The sequence below is a fragment of the Erpetoichthys calabaricus genome, chromosome 4, assembly GCF_900747795.2.
Source record: "Erpetoichthys calabaricus chromosome 4, fErpCal1.3, whole genome shotgun sequence".
NCBI lineage: Eukaryota > Metazoa > Chordata > Cladistia > Polypteriformes > Polypteridae > Erpetoichthys > Erpetoichthys calabaricus.
The window spans coordinates 216,518,176-216,535,695 of NC_041397.2; the positions used below are offsets into that span (position 1 = coordinate 216,518,176).

A 17,520-nucleotide genomic window follows, 5' to 3' on the forward strand; every position below is an offset into this window, starting at 1 on the left:
TAATTCTCAATAGGTGTCCTTATTGCAATATGAGTGCAGTGAAGTTCTCCAACTATGTCAGAAGAACCAGACTCTGCTGCAAATTGACTTCTTATGTTGACAAACACATATTAGTTTTATGTATGCACAACCACACCATGTGAAAAACTTGTTGGCCAGTTCCCTGAGAAGTGACAATAAGTAGTCAATATATACTGATATACAGTATAACTAAAAGAATAACTAAAGATTAATAAAACTTCAATGCAATTAAGCTGCATTTGTCCTCTTTAAATTGAAGTAAAAGCATTCTGTACATTATACTCTTCGCTTTTAAGGTGTAATATGTTTGTCACATCAACGTACACTACAATAATGACTCCATGATATGAATTATAATTTGTGCGAGTCGTCATTTAGCTGGTCTGGCTGCATTTCCCTACTTGATCTAGGGTGTTGTCATTTCCCAGTTTCTCCAAAATATTGCATTTGAATGTATTAGTATTTCTGTAAATATATGTATATTCACCTGTCAAGCTGTCTTTTATAAATCCTGATTTTTGCATTTGGAAAGTTGTGTATGCAAATTTCAAGACTCTTTTTGTGCAAGATTTATAAATGAGGCCCCTGGTTTCTCTCTTTTTGGATACTGTTTGTTCTACCTGTGCCTACATGGATTTTCAGCTGAATGCTCTTTTTTTTCTTTCTCCCATGTCCCAAAAGAAAGTCTGGATAATCTGTGACTGTGTCTGGTTGTTTAGGATTGTGCTCTTCAATGGAATGGCACCCTGTCAAAGGCTACTTTCTAACTTACACCCAGCACTGTCAGGATCAGTCCAGGTTTCCTGGAAACTTACAATTAGATTAAATGAGTTCAGAAAGCAGTTGGATTTTCAGTTGTGAGATCTTACAAATGACTTCAAGTAGCTGGTTTATAGCTCAATATTGCCAGGAGAGATGGGCTGTGTAAATCTCGCATCAATCAATATTCATTTCCCAGGGTAAAACATTTTACAGTGAACACCAACACAAGGCTGTTTTCAGGAGTTGTGTTCCAAAATCTACAAAATTATACATCCTGTACATTTAGAAAATGTAAGCATTTGCAGTTTATGTCTGGCCTCACTGTCTATCTAATTTATCAATAGAAAGTCACCCTTGCTCACTGTCTTCTTTTTCACATGAAACCTTTCTATTTTACTTGATTAGCAAAAGAGCTACATTTGGCACATTGAGAATTTTCTCCTAGATGTCCCACACATTAGTAAATGCTAAGCAACATGCCCACGGAAAGGATAATGTGCCCTTAGATATTCCTTGCACTTCTCTAAACATGACCAGAAGAAAACAGAGTTGTTGCTGTTGCTGCCCATGCTACCCTGTCCCATCTGGAGCACCAGTGGAGCTACGCACGTCTCCTCATTATTGATTATAGCTTTGCTTTTAACACCATCCTCCCTCACAGATTGGTGTGCAAGCTGCTAGCCCTTGGACTCCCGTATTCCACCTGTATATGGATTAAAGACTTCCTGACAGACCGCACACAAAGGGTTAGGGTGGGCCCTCACATCTCTTCGGCCATCAGCATCAGCACCGGTTCTCCTCAGGTCTGTGTGCTGAGCCCCCTGCTTTTCACGCTGTACACACATGACTGCACCCCCACCCACTACAACAACACCATCGTCAAATCTGCAGATGACACCACTGTGGTGGGGATCATCTCTGGAGAGGATTAGTCCGCCTACAGGGACGAAGTGGAGCAGCTGACAGCATGGTGCACTGAAAACAACCTGCTCTTGAACGCAAGTAAGACCAAGGAGCTCGTTGTGGACTTCAGGAAAAAGAAAACAGACATCAAACCACTCTACATCGGAGGAGACTGTGTGAAGAGGGCGTCAGACTTCCGTTTCCTGGGAGTCCACATCATGGAAGACCTCTCCTGGGGTGTGAACACATCTGAGCTGGCGAAGAAGGCTCAGCAGAGACTTTACTTTCTGAGAGACCTCAGGAAAAATAACATCTCCCAAAAACTGCTGGTGTCCTTCTATCGCTGCTCTATTGAGAGTATCCCGTGCTACTGCCTCTGCGTGTGGTTTTCCAGCTGCACAACAGCGCAGAGGAAAACAATTCAGTGGATCATAAAGACTGCCCAGTAGATCATCGGCTGTTTTTTACCCTCTCTGGATGAACTGCACAGCTCTCGCTGCCTCAGGAAAGCAGAAAATATCTTAAAAGACTCCTCACACCCCGCTCATGACATGTTCCAACTGTTGCCATCAGGCAAAAGGTATAGGAGCATCAAAACAAAGACTAATAGACTGAATAACAGTTTCTATTCTGTTGCTATTAGGGCACTGAATGCCACCTAATCACCTCCAATGCAGCAGTGCAATAGATGACATCTTGTGCAATAGTGTTCATGTGCAATTAAGGTCTTATGTTGAATGTTTGTGTTCTACCTTATTTCTTTTTATCCTTTTGTAATTATATTTATTTATATTTTGACACCCCAGGGACTGCACCTAATTTCGTTGTATTTGTTACAATGACAATAAAGATATTCTGATCCTGATTCACCCAGTGCAGTACTATGATGCCCGAGAGTGACGTGTGGCTAAGTCTGGCCAAAAGTAAGCCAACCAACACATTCCACTTAAACTAGTGCTCCCCATGAATCCCTGATAGCTTTGTTTGCATGGCAGAAACCTGCTCTTGATAAGGCAACAGCTCATTCCTTAATCACCCAGACCAACACAAGAGGAATCACCAAATAACCTAACAAACACACTCAAGCACAGTGCTGTGGACTAAGCATAAAAAGCAAGATCAGGAAATACAATTATTGTGGAACATAAAAATTGAGAGGCATTCTGTAGAAACTAGAGTGAAAGGCACTGATGGTATAGATTTATAATTTAGACCCAATTAATTCTGCAGGAGGTAAAAGAGCCCAGCACAAGATAGCACAATGGCAGAAGTGGAGAAATGGAGTAAAGGGAACACCTTAAAAAGAATAATAAGGCCAGATGGAGAGAAAAGCAGCTTGACCTCTAAATGTCAGTGACCAAATGTGATTCTAACATCCTGAAGATGTAAGGAGACCAAGATAGCAAAGCCAATAAGTAGCTATTGCATTAGAGTCACAGTGATTTTTGTGTAGATCTGCACTAAATCTGTAACCAAATTTCTTTGTGTATGAGCAGCAAGTTGCTTGCTATTGAACGATATATTAGACCATCTTGTGTAGTTTGGAGTACTTTGAAACTATCGCATTTGTCTTCATATTTACTGCTTTTTTAAGATTTTGTTCAACTTATAAAAAAGCCTATTTTCATTTGTGTGTTTTTTTTACATGTAGTATACTACATATAGTTCTTTAACATATAGTATATTTCCATCAGAAAACAGTCAAAAGGTAAAATTAAAAAGAAATATTAATATTTTAGCAATTCTCTAATCAGTACCAAAGTGCTACAAAGGGTGCGGTGAAGAATGGCCATGGACATCTTACAAAGTTACTGAAGCTTTTACCGAGAGACTGTCACAGAAGACCTGCATGCCTGCACAGTGGTATTGAAATCTCAGCTGGAATTTCAAGAGTTGAGACAAGCATACTTTCCCTGTCTCAGCGTGAGAATTTTCTTGCAAAGGTTAACAGTTCATAGAAAAGGAAAAAAAAAACTCTTTTGCTTAAAACAGAAACTCTTGGATGGCATTTCCATTTTCAAAGTAAGTTATAAATACATTCCAAAGTCGTGGCAACTATCTGAAGATAATCCACACTTTACAGTAGTCACTCATTGACCATAGTGCTAGAAGCACAGCAAGAAGAGCTTGTAGAAGTGTAATTACAGTTTAGATTATGAAGGAAATTAACATAATTATGTTTTACCTTATTTCATTGAACTAAATTTTTAAAGCTAATAGCTCTGTGATAAAAGGCAGGAAATCAAGAATACTAATACTACTGATCAAGTGTGTGCTATTTACTGTGGGTGGGGAGGGTGATGTGCTGAGCAATACCATGATCTATTGCCATGTTTCAGTCAAACAGAGTATGTCTAGCTTCTTTATCAGAATGAATTTATGGATAAGTAAGATATTGTTATTAGAGAATAAACATTAAACAAAGCTACTTTAAAACAGATGAAAAGACTCCATCCATTTTTAAAATTCTTGTAATATAATTCAAGATTGAATAGGGCATTGGACACCATAGGGGAAACTGCACCTTGTTCAACAGCCACATCTTTGGGATTTGGCAGCAAAACTGGAATAACTAGAGATAAAATAGTACAAAAACACAGAAAGAACATGCAAATTTTCCAGAGAAATGTGTCTCCTGAAGCTGTGAGGTGGCAGCATTAAGTAAGTACTGTTTCCACAGTGCTTTTAGAGAAGGAGGTATGATTTGCAAATATAAAACCTTTGCATAAAGTGTAGTATAGTGTCTGAGACACACAAAGCAACTAATAAAAATAACAGAAAATCATGTCACTAAATCAAGATGTCCTTTCTTATATACAGTGATAAATGTACCCTCAGTAAGTGTAAGTTCCAGAAAAGTCATATTTACAATATACTGTACTGACTGAAACACTCTGACGATGCCACATATGTTTTGTTCATAGACAAAAGCAAGCTGGATATCTGAGACAAATAAATTGATGTCAGCAAAATGAACATGACATCCAGTCCAACAAGTGACTGTATTTACAATATTATTTGTAAATGTTTTTAAAATTAAAAATCAAATAGACTATGGCACACATTAAAACACATTTTCTACAGCAAATAGTTTCAACTTAACAACTACAAACAGGTAATTGATTATCTATCTATTTTTTTCTTTGTTTTCTTTTTTTTTTTTTTTACCAAGGGAAAATGAGCAGATGAAAACACAGTGATAATAGTTAAAATGGACCCAGTCAATGATTCACTTTATGACACCCTATATGGTCTGGTAAAATGCTACATAGAATCTATTGCTATTCCCAACATTAAAATATCAAAATTGATCCCATTAGTGAATGATTCCTTCTTCTTTTTGAAGGATGTAATACAATTTAGTGACCTCCAAACATTTCTCTAAACAGCAATGATTTTAATGAAATTATGCTTCTAGTCTCAGAGAAAGGTAGGCATTTTTGGACTGGTACCTTCTGTGTTTTTATCCGAGGTATAAAAATTTACCAGGGTGGTACTAGGTGTGAGAATTGTATTTATGTATTCATCTATCTACTTCCCATGCCTACCTTTCCTAGTCAGGCTGCAAGTGATGAACTGGACACACAGATTGGGCATGTTCTCACTCACACACAGGTCCCAATTAGAATTGCCATTCAGCCTGGCAACACATCATTGGAGTGTTACAGTAAAACAGTGAAACATGAAAACCCCTTTACTGAAAGCAAGCCAGAAAGAAGTCAAACTACAAAGCAGTAGTACGCCAATTACACCACCATGCTATCCTCATTACATTAATATTCTGATAAATTACATTTTTTACATCAAAAACATGAAAATTACACAACCAAAGCTAGCTGCAAAAGAATTTTTATTACTAGTGGAGAAAAATGAGTCAACCAAACAATGCTGCATCACTTAGTTTCATAACTGGGGAGAAGAGTGTGACAGATGGTAAGTTAAAACCTATAAACACTGGCAAGAGTCAATAAATCAAAATAATTTTATTAACAGAAAATAGAGTGAGAGATGCAATAAATACAGTAGTAAGTGCATTCAAATCCAAAATGATGCCATGGCCAATAATTTATGATTTTTGTAAATAAAATAAAAGGGATTTTATGTGAAACTCACTGTAATTTTCTCCTGGGGATGAAGAACTCACAAGCACATAAGGAGCCAAAACAATGTATACACACTTTAACAGTTGTTATCACTTGACTTTTCCAAAGTTGAATCGAATTACAGTAATGATGCGTAGTATGAGGTTATCTCAGAAGATGTCATTACTCGCATGAAGGGAACCAGCTACACTGGTCTCACTTCAAGAAGAAATTGAAATGGCATGCACATCAATCTCAATGGACACTTTGCCCAGTGTTGTTCGTGCAGTAGTTCACCACAATCAGAAGTGTCTGGATGCTCGTGGCAACCATTTTGAGAACCTTTTGTAAATGTAGAAGTCAAAAGTGACTTAAAGAAATCCCAATATCACAACTTTATGGCAGGTTTATATTTTTTACATCAATATTATATACTGTATCTATCCATCCACCCATCATCCAACCCACTATATCCTAACTACAGGGTTACGGGTGTCTGCTGGAGCCAAACCCAGCCAACACAGGGCACAAGGCAAGAAACAAACCCTGGGCAGGGCACCAGACCACCGCAGGCCACGCACATCAAGCACACACTAGGGACAATTTAGGATCGCCAATGCACCTAACCTGCATGTCTTTGGACTGTGGGAGGAAACTGGAGTACCCAGAGGAAACCCACGCAGACACAGGGAGAACATGCAAACTCCACGCAGGAAGGACCCGGGAAGTGAACCTGGGTCTCCTAACTGCGAGGCAGCAGCTCTACCCACTGTGCCACCCCCGTATCTATCTATCTATCTATATATTATATATGGTGGCTCTGAGGCTAAGGATCTGCGCTGGTATCCCGAAGGTTGCCGGTTGCCAAAAGGCCACTGCTCTGCTGGGCCCTTGAGCAAGGCCCTTAACCTGTAATTGCTCCAGGGGCGCTGTACAATGGCTGACCCTGCGCTCTGACCCCAAGGGGTATGCGAAAACTACCAAATTCCTAATACAAGAAATTGTATAAGGCGAAATAAAGAACAAAAATATATATATATATATATATATATATACACATACATACATACACATACAAGCACACACACACACACTGTATATAGTGTCATTCAAACCTTAACATATTGAATTCAGGCAGATGTTCTGGACATTAGAATCAAAATGTATGTTATGAAAATAGTGAGAAGTCAAGCAAAATGACACCTTTTATTGGCTAACTAAAACTATTACAATAGATAGATAGATAGATAGATAGATAGATAGATAGATAGATAGATAGATAGATAGATAGATAGATAGATAGATAGATAGATAGATAGATAGATACTTTATTAATCCCAATGGGAAATTCACAATATGCAAGCTTTTGAGGCAACTCAGGCCCCTTCTTCAGGCAAGATGTAAATTACATTATTACATGTTACAGAAGAACATCAAGTATGCCAAATGATTTGAATTTGATATTTAAATGGATCCCATGTGAACAAGTATGGAGAGGCATCTGAGTATGTCCTCTGATGGACTGACAACTCATTCAAGGTTGGGTTTTTGCCTTGTGCCCAAGGCTTCCTCCCATAGCCTCGAATTGGATAGGAATTAGGAAATGAATGGATGTATATTTATACAGCAGAAGTCATCACTTCACTTTCTTGCAAAGTTGGAGGATCAGGTTTACATCTGAGCTAGGATGCCTTCCATGTGCATTGTGAGTGTTCACATAAGTATACTTCAGTTCACTCTCCCAAGAAAACAACAAAAGACTAAGCCCTAATGTCAGTGTGGTTGTGTTTTCTAAGAGCCATACAACAGACCTGGCATCTAAGTTAACTGTGTACCTAATACTATCTGGTAAATCCCTGGCTCTCTCACAATATTAAACAAAATGAAGATAGCAGGAAAATATAGGTTGATATTCATGTAGCACTGAAAGGAAAACAAAAAATACAGACTTTGAAACTGAACCAATAACTAGTGATTGTTAATAAACTATACAAATATCCCCTTAAAATAAGTTAACTTAAAATTTAACATGGAGATATGAAAGTGGAGTTCAGAGCTAAAATGAACTGTCCAAATTCATTGCAATTTAATATTTTAGGATTGTCCAGTTTCACATGGAAATAAGTCTTTTTATTTCTTTTGTATCCAGAATGACTTTACAGATACTTTGGCTTTTTAATTGGTAGCTTAATTAATCACACCAAAAATACGACGATTCACAAAGGAGTGTGACTGTTTCTTCAGGAAGCTGAAGCAAACTGCAGGTTTTTATGTGGTTTATGTAATTTTATAATTGCAGCAGTCAGAGAATTTCTTGGCTTACAACTGATGACGTCTCCTTAAAGCTCAGTAATAGAACTCTAGAAAGTACACTAATGTAAATGCACAAAGTGCTACATGCATTCAATTTAAGTACAAGCACGACTCTTTGCATCATAAAATGAAAATGTTATGTCTTTATTTTAGGTAAAAGTCATAAATACTCTGAACCCTCATAAGATGCTTAGAGAAAGTGGACAAGATAACAGTACAGTGTCAAACTGACAAAAAAAAAACACATTACGGGTGGTAGGAAATGTTTAGCATGAATAGTCACCATGTCAAGAAAAGGTAATAAGATTGTGCATACAAAGACACTGACTGTAATAAAAGAAACAGTAGTCACTATGAGGCATGAGGAATTATTATTTCTGGGTGATAATGAAGGAAAAATAGTTATACAAATGAAGATAGACAAGGGCAGTGTTCAGCCACTGCTTAACAACTTATGAAGAAGAACCAAGACAATGAAAACTGACTCAAACTATAAGCACAATTAAACTACAATCATGTTGGACCAGGACACACAAGTGACAGATACCTCAACAAGCCACTAAGCTCCAAGCAATGACTTGTTTCTCCCATAAACCGCCTACTCAACAGTTTATGACACACATTTGCTGTCTGCTTCGTTTTCTATCTCAAAACATTCACTCTTTTTATCAGCTTGTAATAAGCAACAGATTTCTTCCATTTGCTAAAGCTCATGATTGTGCAATGAGGAATTTAAAATGTAATCCTTGGCTACCGGGTAAAGGCAGCCTTCTCACACTTTCAGGTTGTTGCCAAGGAGGGAGAAAGTAACTTTAGCAGTTCAAGGAGAACTTACTCAGTTGTGCAGTCCAGGGTTTTTTTATACAGTAATTCACTGTGAAATTTTGCCAATGAAGAGCATTTCCCTGTTCCGTTACTAAGCATTGCAAACATTGAAAACTCAAACCTGGCTTTGCTGTGCAAAATGCATAGCCTCTCCCAATCAGATACTCTCTTTAAATCCTATTAGGTTATGAACCTTGCTATTAGCAGCCTAAAGGGTTTATATCTAGAACTTACAAGGCAACCAGTCCTGTGGGCAAGAGGCTGCTTGTTTCAATATTGGCCCATTTACTCCTATCTCAGTTTCACTTTGCTTTTTTTTTTTTTTTTAAAAGTACTTTGCTAACCTGTACAATAGTATGAGGCTTGAGGGGCAAATGGGTTAGGCACACACAGCTCAGACCTATACTGCTGCAAACTGAAGCAAGCTAAATGCAAGCAGCTGTAGAATTAAAATTCATTCACTACACTACCTGCTCTTCACCACACGTGAGCAAGTCATTTGGTTGGCTCACTAGAGGATAAGGAATAATATTGGGAATCAGAAGACTGAAGGTTTTTCTCAACTTCAGACTTACATTGTAACCCTGCATGCCACATAACCTCCCTAAAGCTCCAACGGAATACATATAAGAACTGTCAAAACATTACTATATACTGTACATTAAAAGATGTCAACATCTTAATGAGGTACTTAATCATGGTCAGGTGTGACAATGATGGGGGATGCTGGGTTGTGCATTATTGTATTTGTTAACTAATAACACACAAATTATTGTATTGTTCTTGTACATAATTAACACATCATTCAAACATTCACAGTATAGGTCAGAAAAAAACATGTGATATCCTAGGCCAATAACTTCCACAAATGCTCATTGCAGCCAGGAGTTAGCAAACCTGGAGTTCAATCAGTTAAATGAGACTGGAGGTGTGGTTTAGAGACACTTTGACCTATAATAAAAAGACACAACCATTTTGAGTTTTGCGACTCACAAGAAGCATTTGCTGATGTAAAACACGCCTTGAAAAAAAGAGATCTCAATATTTATGATCAAGAATTATTGTTACCCTTTCCAGCTTTACGCAAATCAAAGTAATTCCAAAGAGTTTAAATATTAATCAGTCCACAGTTACATACTGTGTATGAGTGGAGACAATTTAGTACTGTGGCTGCTCTCCCTATAAGTGGATGACCAGCCCAGATGACTCAAATGGCACATTGCAGAATGCTCAGTGAGGTAAAAAAAGAACCATGAATGGCTAAAGTCTTGAAGCAATCATTTGAAAAGGCTTGAAGCAATTATTCATGAGCCTATCATGCACAAAACATTGAACATGCATGGTGTCCATGGCAGGATCCCAAGGAGGACATCACTGCTCTCCAAAAAAAAAAAAAAAATCGCTGCATCTAACTCCACAATGCCATTGCAAAAATGTCTTGTGGACTAAAGAAACTAAGTTTGAATTATTCATGAAGAATATGTAGCAGTATATATGGCATAAAAAGGGCACTACATGAAACATGAAAATATCCCAATGGTGAAGTATGATGGAGATTTGGTACTACTTTGCTGCCTCTGGGCCTGGACAGCTTGCTATCATCAAGGGGAAAATGAATTCCCAATTTTATTAAGGCATCCTACAAGATAATGTCAGGGTGGCTGTGTGCCAGCTGACACTCAGTACAATTTCAGTTAAAGAATGGCTTCAAAAAAGGAAAATTTGCATTTTGGAGTAGCCCTGTCTGAGCCCAAACCTTAACCCAATAGAGATATTGTGGAATGACCTCAAGAGAGCCATTCACACCAAAAATCCTAAGAATATGGCTGAGAATAAGTATTTTTGTAATAAAGAATAGTCAAGAATTCTTCCTGAATTTTGTGCACAAATTATCCACAGCTACCATAAGTGCTTTTTAGTGGTTACTGCTGCTAAAAGAGGTTCAACCATTTATTAAATACAAAGCTTCACCTACTTCTTCCACAGCACACTGTGAATGTTTGATGGTGTGTTCAACAAAGACATGAAAGATTATAACTGTTTGTGTTGTTAGCTTAAGAATATTGTCTTTTTCTATACTTGTGATATAGATGAACAGCAGAGCACATTTTATGGCCAGTTAATGCAGACAACCAGGTAACTCCAAAGGGGTCACATAATTTTTCTTGTCAGTGTATGTTTTTTCATGGCTTTAAATGTACCAAGTGGGTGAGAAGCCAGTTGACCTAAATCAGTTACATGTTGACCTTGCTCATTCCAAAAAGGGGCATTATGGTAGTACTGTTTTTAGTGATGCTGGCCTACAGCTACAGGAAACTGGTTTCAAATCATAACCTGGTCACTTTCTGACTGAAGTCTGAACATTCTCCCAGAGTCCATGTGGGTCTGTCTGAGATACTTCAAATCAGCAGTATGGGGATGTATGTGAAAAGATTGACGGTCATCTCATCCGTGGATGGTTCCTGTGTAGCATGAAACAAACAAGAAAATGTCTGAAATGCCTGGCTAAGGTATAATTACAAAAGACCTCTCCCAAGAGAATAGCTTCTTTGGAAACATTGTTTAAGATCATGTTTGCTTTTCTCTCTTCAAATGCCACCTACTAGTCAAACCCTGTGCTATAGTGGTATCAGCTGTATCTTTTAATCTCATGTACTAGATCAGTGCTTTTCAAACTGTGGGTCTGCAGCTCGTGGGAGGCCTGCAGGACCCTACCAGGGGGGGCCATGGAATAAGTTGTTTGATTTGAAAATTATAGAAGCTGAAAGTGATAGTCTTGATGTATGAGTACCTCAAGTTTCTAGCCCCTTACCTAATAGTTTCACCTCTTTTCTTCTCTGTGGTTCCTTCACTTTTTCAAGATGGAAAGGACCTTTTATTTTTTTAGTTAACTAAAAGCACAGCTTAGTCTCAGTACAAAGCTGTTTCAATGTGCCTAAAGCCCTATTCGAACAAGATTTGTTTTTCACCAAGAAGTACCCAAGGCTGATTGCCACTGCCAAAGAATGTTTTATTATATTTGTGTATTCCTTTAAGTTTAATTTATTGTTTTGGCTTAGGGGTCCTTGGAAGAAAACAGTTTGAGGAGCACTGCACTACATCATCCATCTTTCCATATATTTTCTAAACATGCTCAGTCTGACCTTAAGGCGTAAGCATTAAAATGCAAGGCAGGAACCATGCCTGGAAATCATCCAAATAAAGAATGTAAAATATTTAGTTCTTCCATCCATCCATTTTCTAAATTGCTTCAGGATGGCACTGTGACTGAGTGCCTATCAAGACTGATCTGGATGTAAAGACATGGACCACCATATGCACTTACTGGAAATTCATTAGTTTATGCCATGGTTTAGAAATTTCCAGTTATTCTTTTGTGTTTGCAAAGATGTAGGAGGGACTGAAGTGAATTTGCAGCAACGCTTTGAACTTTTGCTGCTGGTCCGATTGAGAGAATAATAAATTATTCAGATCCACCCAAGTACTGCACATTTTAGTCTGATACTGGTGACTGGCAACTTGTGAACGATTTGTTCTTTTTAAACAACTTTTTTCAGGGAAATCTTACAAATTGTTTCCTAAGAATGAATAAATCGATTCAGCAGACCACCACAGGGATGCTAAAGCAAATGCATTTCCTGCACGTTGTCATCAGTGTGTTTTGTTTTGTGAATGCTGGTAGATGTTTAAAGTGCAAAGACCGCCTGAATCAACGGTCTCGACTTGCTTCACTTACGATACTTCTATCAGTATGTTGGATGAAATCTGTCATTCATCATACACATACAATACAGTAACAACACATTTTATTAGAATTTATTATGATTTTTTTTACAATTCGTTAGTACAATGTGCTCTGAGCAAAGCAAAGGCGCAGTCTGTATGAAATGCACAGTATTATTGGAGCATTATGAGTATTGATTTTGGAATTATATTAAACTGAATAAACAATATTAAAACTAATGTTTATGTCCCTTTGTTATATTCCACAAATCAGTCACACAAAACTGAACCTTATAAAAACATGATTCTAATTTCTAACAAGTATTTGCTTTCAACTTTACTGCACCCTTCTTATGGTTCATTGACTTGACTGTACTGCACATGTACCATTATCAGATTCTTTCGAGTTCAAATTTAATCATTACCTGACAATCAGTTGGACGATTCCCGTTCATTTGATTCATTAACATGTCACACGATTCTCTTGCGATTCTGTACCATAATGCCATGTCGTATTTTAATTATGCATCTTAAATGTGTTGTCATGCTTTGTGTACTGAAACAGGAGAATTCCATATGAATTACCATCAAGTTATTATATACATATAAACATACATATATGCATGTACACAAAATAACGTTTTAATACTTAAATATGTGTAATGCGATTTGCTCCGGACTTTATCAATGCGCCGGAGTCAATCAGTCATTGACCAACCCACTATTGCCTAACGCAGGGTCACGGGGATCTGCTGGGGCCAATCCCAGCCAGCACAGGGCGCAAGGCAGGAACAAACCCCGGGCAGGGCGCCAGCCCACCGCAGGACACACACACACCAAGGACAATTTAGGATCGCCAATGCACCTAACCTGCATGTCTTTGGGTTGTGGGAGGAAACCCACGCAGACACGGGGAGATCATGCAAACTCCACTAAGGGAGGACCAGGGAAGCGAATCCAGATCTCCTTACTGCGAGGAAACAGCGCTACCACTGTGTCACCATGCCGCCCTGCGCCGAAGTCTAATCCAGAAAATGAATCAAAAGAAACGATTCACAAAGAATCAATTCAGTAAAGTGTACCGAAATACCCAGCACTGTCTGATACAACAGTCTTTGCGATTAATACTTCTACCAATCGGGTCAAAGTGCTCGGTTGGCCGCAATAACGGGGTCAAACTGAGAGCGACGGATACCATATTGTACATACAGAGATTTCGTTTTTTCTTTCGTTTCAACCATGCACGAAAGCACTTCTGCAAGCACTGCAACTTGGACGAATCCAGGAACTGAGGTTTTACTAAAGTCGCTGGCACTACTCACACTAATAGCTGGCGGCCTGCCCAAGGAGAAAGGGCTAACGCGCGTGGGAACGGCTTGTGTGAAACTTAAACAGAAAATGGGAAGACGACTCCTGCGGTGACTACACACCACGCGCACTGTTTTTCTGTTCCCGCTCATGTCAAGTCCGGACTCGCCCCGCCCAGCAGCGTGCGCGGCCCTGAGTGACAGTTCATTAATTGGACTCATTTAAAACACCATTAAATGACACCCTTTGAGTTCGGGCGTGGCCAGTGGCGCCCCTCCCTCCCTCTCCCCCGCCACTTTTTGGGCTCGGTTCCCACGAGTAGCAGAAGCGACGTCACTTACTGCGATGCGCGTAGGATTCCGGTGCTCCTCCTCTGGTGCCCCCGCCGGGCGCTGAGGCTTCTGCTCCCCGTTGACCCTTCCGTTATACTCATGCGACTGCGGCGGCGGTGCTAATGCCTGCTGGGGTTGGGACGCTGCTTTGCCGTGCTTGCTCTTTCGACTGCCCGGCCCCTGGTGAACAATGTTGAGCAGCTGCAGTGTGCTCTCCCGCTCCCGGTCGCTGCTCTCTGCCTGGCCGCGCTGGTAGCGGTTCTCGCAGCTTGTGTGGTGTCGCCGGCACAGCTCAATACGAGCACGGAGCCTCTCCACGATGGCACTGTGCAGCTGCGGTACCGCTGACCCGCGGGAACCGTTTCCCGGCCCGGGCACCCCACCCAGGAGAGGCACGAAGCTGCCTGTTGGGGGCTGAGGGGGAGCCGCTTCCCCCATCCTGCCAGTCAGTCTGCTAGCGTGGGCAATGTTTTCACTTGTTTAATTGTACTTTGCAATGTAGAATTTGAAATTTTAAAAAGCACGCTACTTCTAAGGTGTGTTACTGTCTCCAGCAAAGTTAAAATAGTATTTCACAAAGTGCATACTGAATTGCACTTGAAGAACTGGATGCTGTTGGGCAAATAAAGACAATCGGTGCTCTCAATCGCTAGCGCGGCGATGCCTCTTCACCTTGTCACTGATAAGGCTTTCTAAATCTTGTCTGCAACAAAGAGCCCATAACAAAAGTTAAGATAAGCACCCAGTGTAAACAGTGGATCGGCGTGAGCGCACGAGCCTTACTTTCTGAGCGATGTCCACGGCGAATTCTCCTCGGTCTGGACACCTTCTCTCCAGGTGACACAAGTTTTAATTAGCCAGGCAAAGAGACTCCGCTCAAGATCAAGCCAAGTGAATCAAAACCACAATTCCAAACAATTAAATCTCACATTCAATCCACAAGCTTTTCCACGCAGGGCTATAATCCCGTTTTCGAAGGCGTGTAATTTGTCGTCCGTATTGCTGAAACCAAACTTCGTATTTCCCCTGTGCATCTGATTCATCCAAACAAAACTTCGCAAGATCGCTGAAGTGTTTCCCACTGCTTCTCCGCTAGCGGGAGAGGGAAGGGGGGGAGTGTGGAGTAGGGTGGGGGCGCTTTAATAATCCTCCCGAATACGCGTGGGGATGGACCACCGGAGATGCCACGCAAAGAGACGCAAAAAATAAAAGGACCGAGAAAGAAAATAAGAATTGGGAAAAATAAAAACAAAACAAGTACCCTCTTCTACCGCTGTCTCTTGTCAGATGTTTGTGCGAAAACTACTACCTCACTGCACGGAGATTACAGACTCGCATTGTGTGTCCGTGTGTGCGCGCTCCCGCGCGCGCGTTAACCCTTTATCACAGGCAGTACTGTGCAATGCCCATACATCCCGAGCGAACGTCTCGTTCAACCTAACGAAACGCTAATCTCAGAAGGAAGTGTTGATTCTTATAAATCACACACTGGGGTTTCAACGCCAGCCATCTTTGCTAATCCAGTTAAATTTTTTACATCTGACATGACATTTATTTACGCCAATTGAAAGCATTACCTATATACATGTGTGTATTTCTTTTTAATCGTTGGACGTTTTAAAATATCCTGTCATCTGTCAAGAGTTTAAATGGCTTCGAAATTTTCGGAAAAATGCTTTTTAGCACCATCTATTGGTGTTTAGTCTATTTTTCGAAGACTATGCAAACAGAGCCTCCGCGTGGCTAGTATCTGTAACAGCAGAGTCTCTTGTTTAAAATGAAAGACATTGTTCAGTTCCACCTCGGTGGTAGTAGTACTGTCATGAGTACATACAGTTGTGCATTCAGTGAAATACCTGCGTGACATTTTGTGCCCAAAAAAGAAAAAAAAGCTTTCTTAGTATTTTTCTTGTATTTTTCACTTATGACTAGGTAGATATAACGTTATTTGTCCCTTGGGGGATATTTTGATTTTACAGTGCTCATTAAATAAGTAAACAGATTAAAAATGCATAAATGCATATACTCACTATGGTTTGTACACACAGCAGAATGACTAAAGAGGAAATAAATGTCAGATTGGCAGTCACAGTGAGGCACTACACAGTAGTATTGCTGTTGGTATAAAGGAGCCCAGTAGCTTTTCTTCATAATAATAATAATAATACATTTTATTTATATAGTGCCTTTCTGCTGAAAAATTTGTTGACTGAAAGTACTCATTGTTAGTATGTCAAAGAGAGAAGATACAGCATTGTTCATAATGACACTCAGTTTTGTTTTCATTGTCTCCTTTTCTACTACCTCCAGGAATAGAGTGTGTCCTATAACTGTGCCTGCTCTTTTAATCAGCATGTTGATTCGGTGACCTTCTCTTGAAGTGATGTTGCTGGCCCAGCATACCATAGTGTAGAAAATTACACTGGCCTTCACAGGATTATAGTGAACTAGCCAACCTGCGGCGTAGCATACGGCGCATAATTATGTATTGATGGGTGAACACTTCCTGAACGACACAGTTGTCCAAATGGGGTGGGTTTGAGGATACGACTGTGAGTGAATGAAAAGATAGACCTCTGGAGAGAGCAACATACAATTGTCCGTGACTGAAAGTGGGATCGTCTGTGACGATGGAGGCCACGCTGGTGAAAGTTACTTCGTCGGTAGGGATAAGTGTCAGAACTTGTTCATTAAGGTGTAGCGAGTCTTCGTTGTTGACGCTTAATATAGCTTGCGTACTGAGCTGTTTAGGAGTCACAGTTGAGAAACACTTTTTTAATGTCTTTTAAGCACAGGGAAAAAAATGAACATGTGAAACATCCGTAATGTAATAAGCCACCAAGAAAAGTAAGACTGCAACAATGCACGTTACGACCCGATCACTGTAAACAGAAGTGAAAACAAAATCAAGCCCGGTGCATTCTTTAACTGCCTTGTGGCGCAGTGGTAGTGCTGCTGCTTTGCAGTAAGGAGACTGGAAGATTGTGGGTTTGCTTCCCGGTTCCTCCCTGTGTGGATAGCGCTTTGAATAATGAGAACACCGCTATATCAATGTAATGAAGTATTATTATTCTTATGCGTCCAGCCCTCTCTCTCTCACGCACCTGTATGTGTGTGTGTCGCTCTCTCTCTCTCTCTCTGGCTCGCTCGCTGCACGTGTTCCTGCAGGCATATGCCGCATAATTATTTATTGATGGCTGAACACTTCCAGAAAGACACAGTTTTCTAAAAGGGATGGGTTTGAGGATACA

The 17,520-nt window shown here is 39.9% G+C and overlaps 1 protein-coding gene across 1 annotated transcript in view; it reads right to left on the reverse strand.

Moving 5' to 3' along the window:
• zmp:0000001236 (mastermind-like protein 2) overlaps positions 1-15,631 on the reverse strand; it is a 347,942-nt gene extending 332,311 nt beyond the window's left edge. Inside the window, exon 1 of the mRNA XM_028800295.2 lies at positions 14,279-15,631. Coding sequence (XP_028656128.1) covers positions 14,279-14,707 — 429 coding nt within the window. The 5' untranslated portion in view covers positions 14,708-15,631. The remainder of the gene's footprint in view (positions 1-14,278) is intronic.
• Between the last annotated feature and the right edge of the window lie 1,889 nt (positions 15,632-17,520).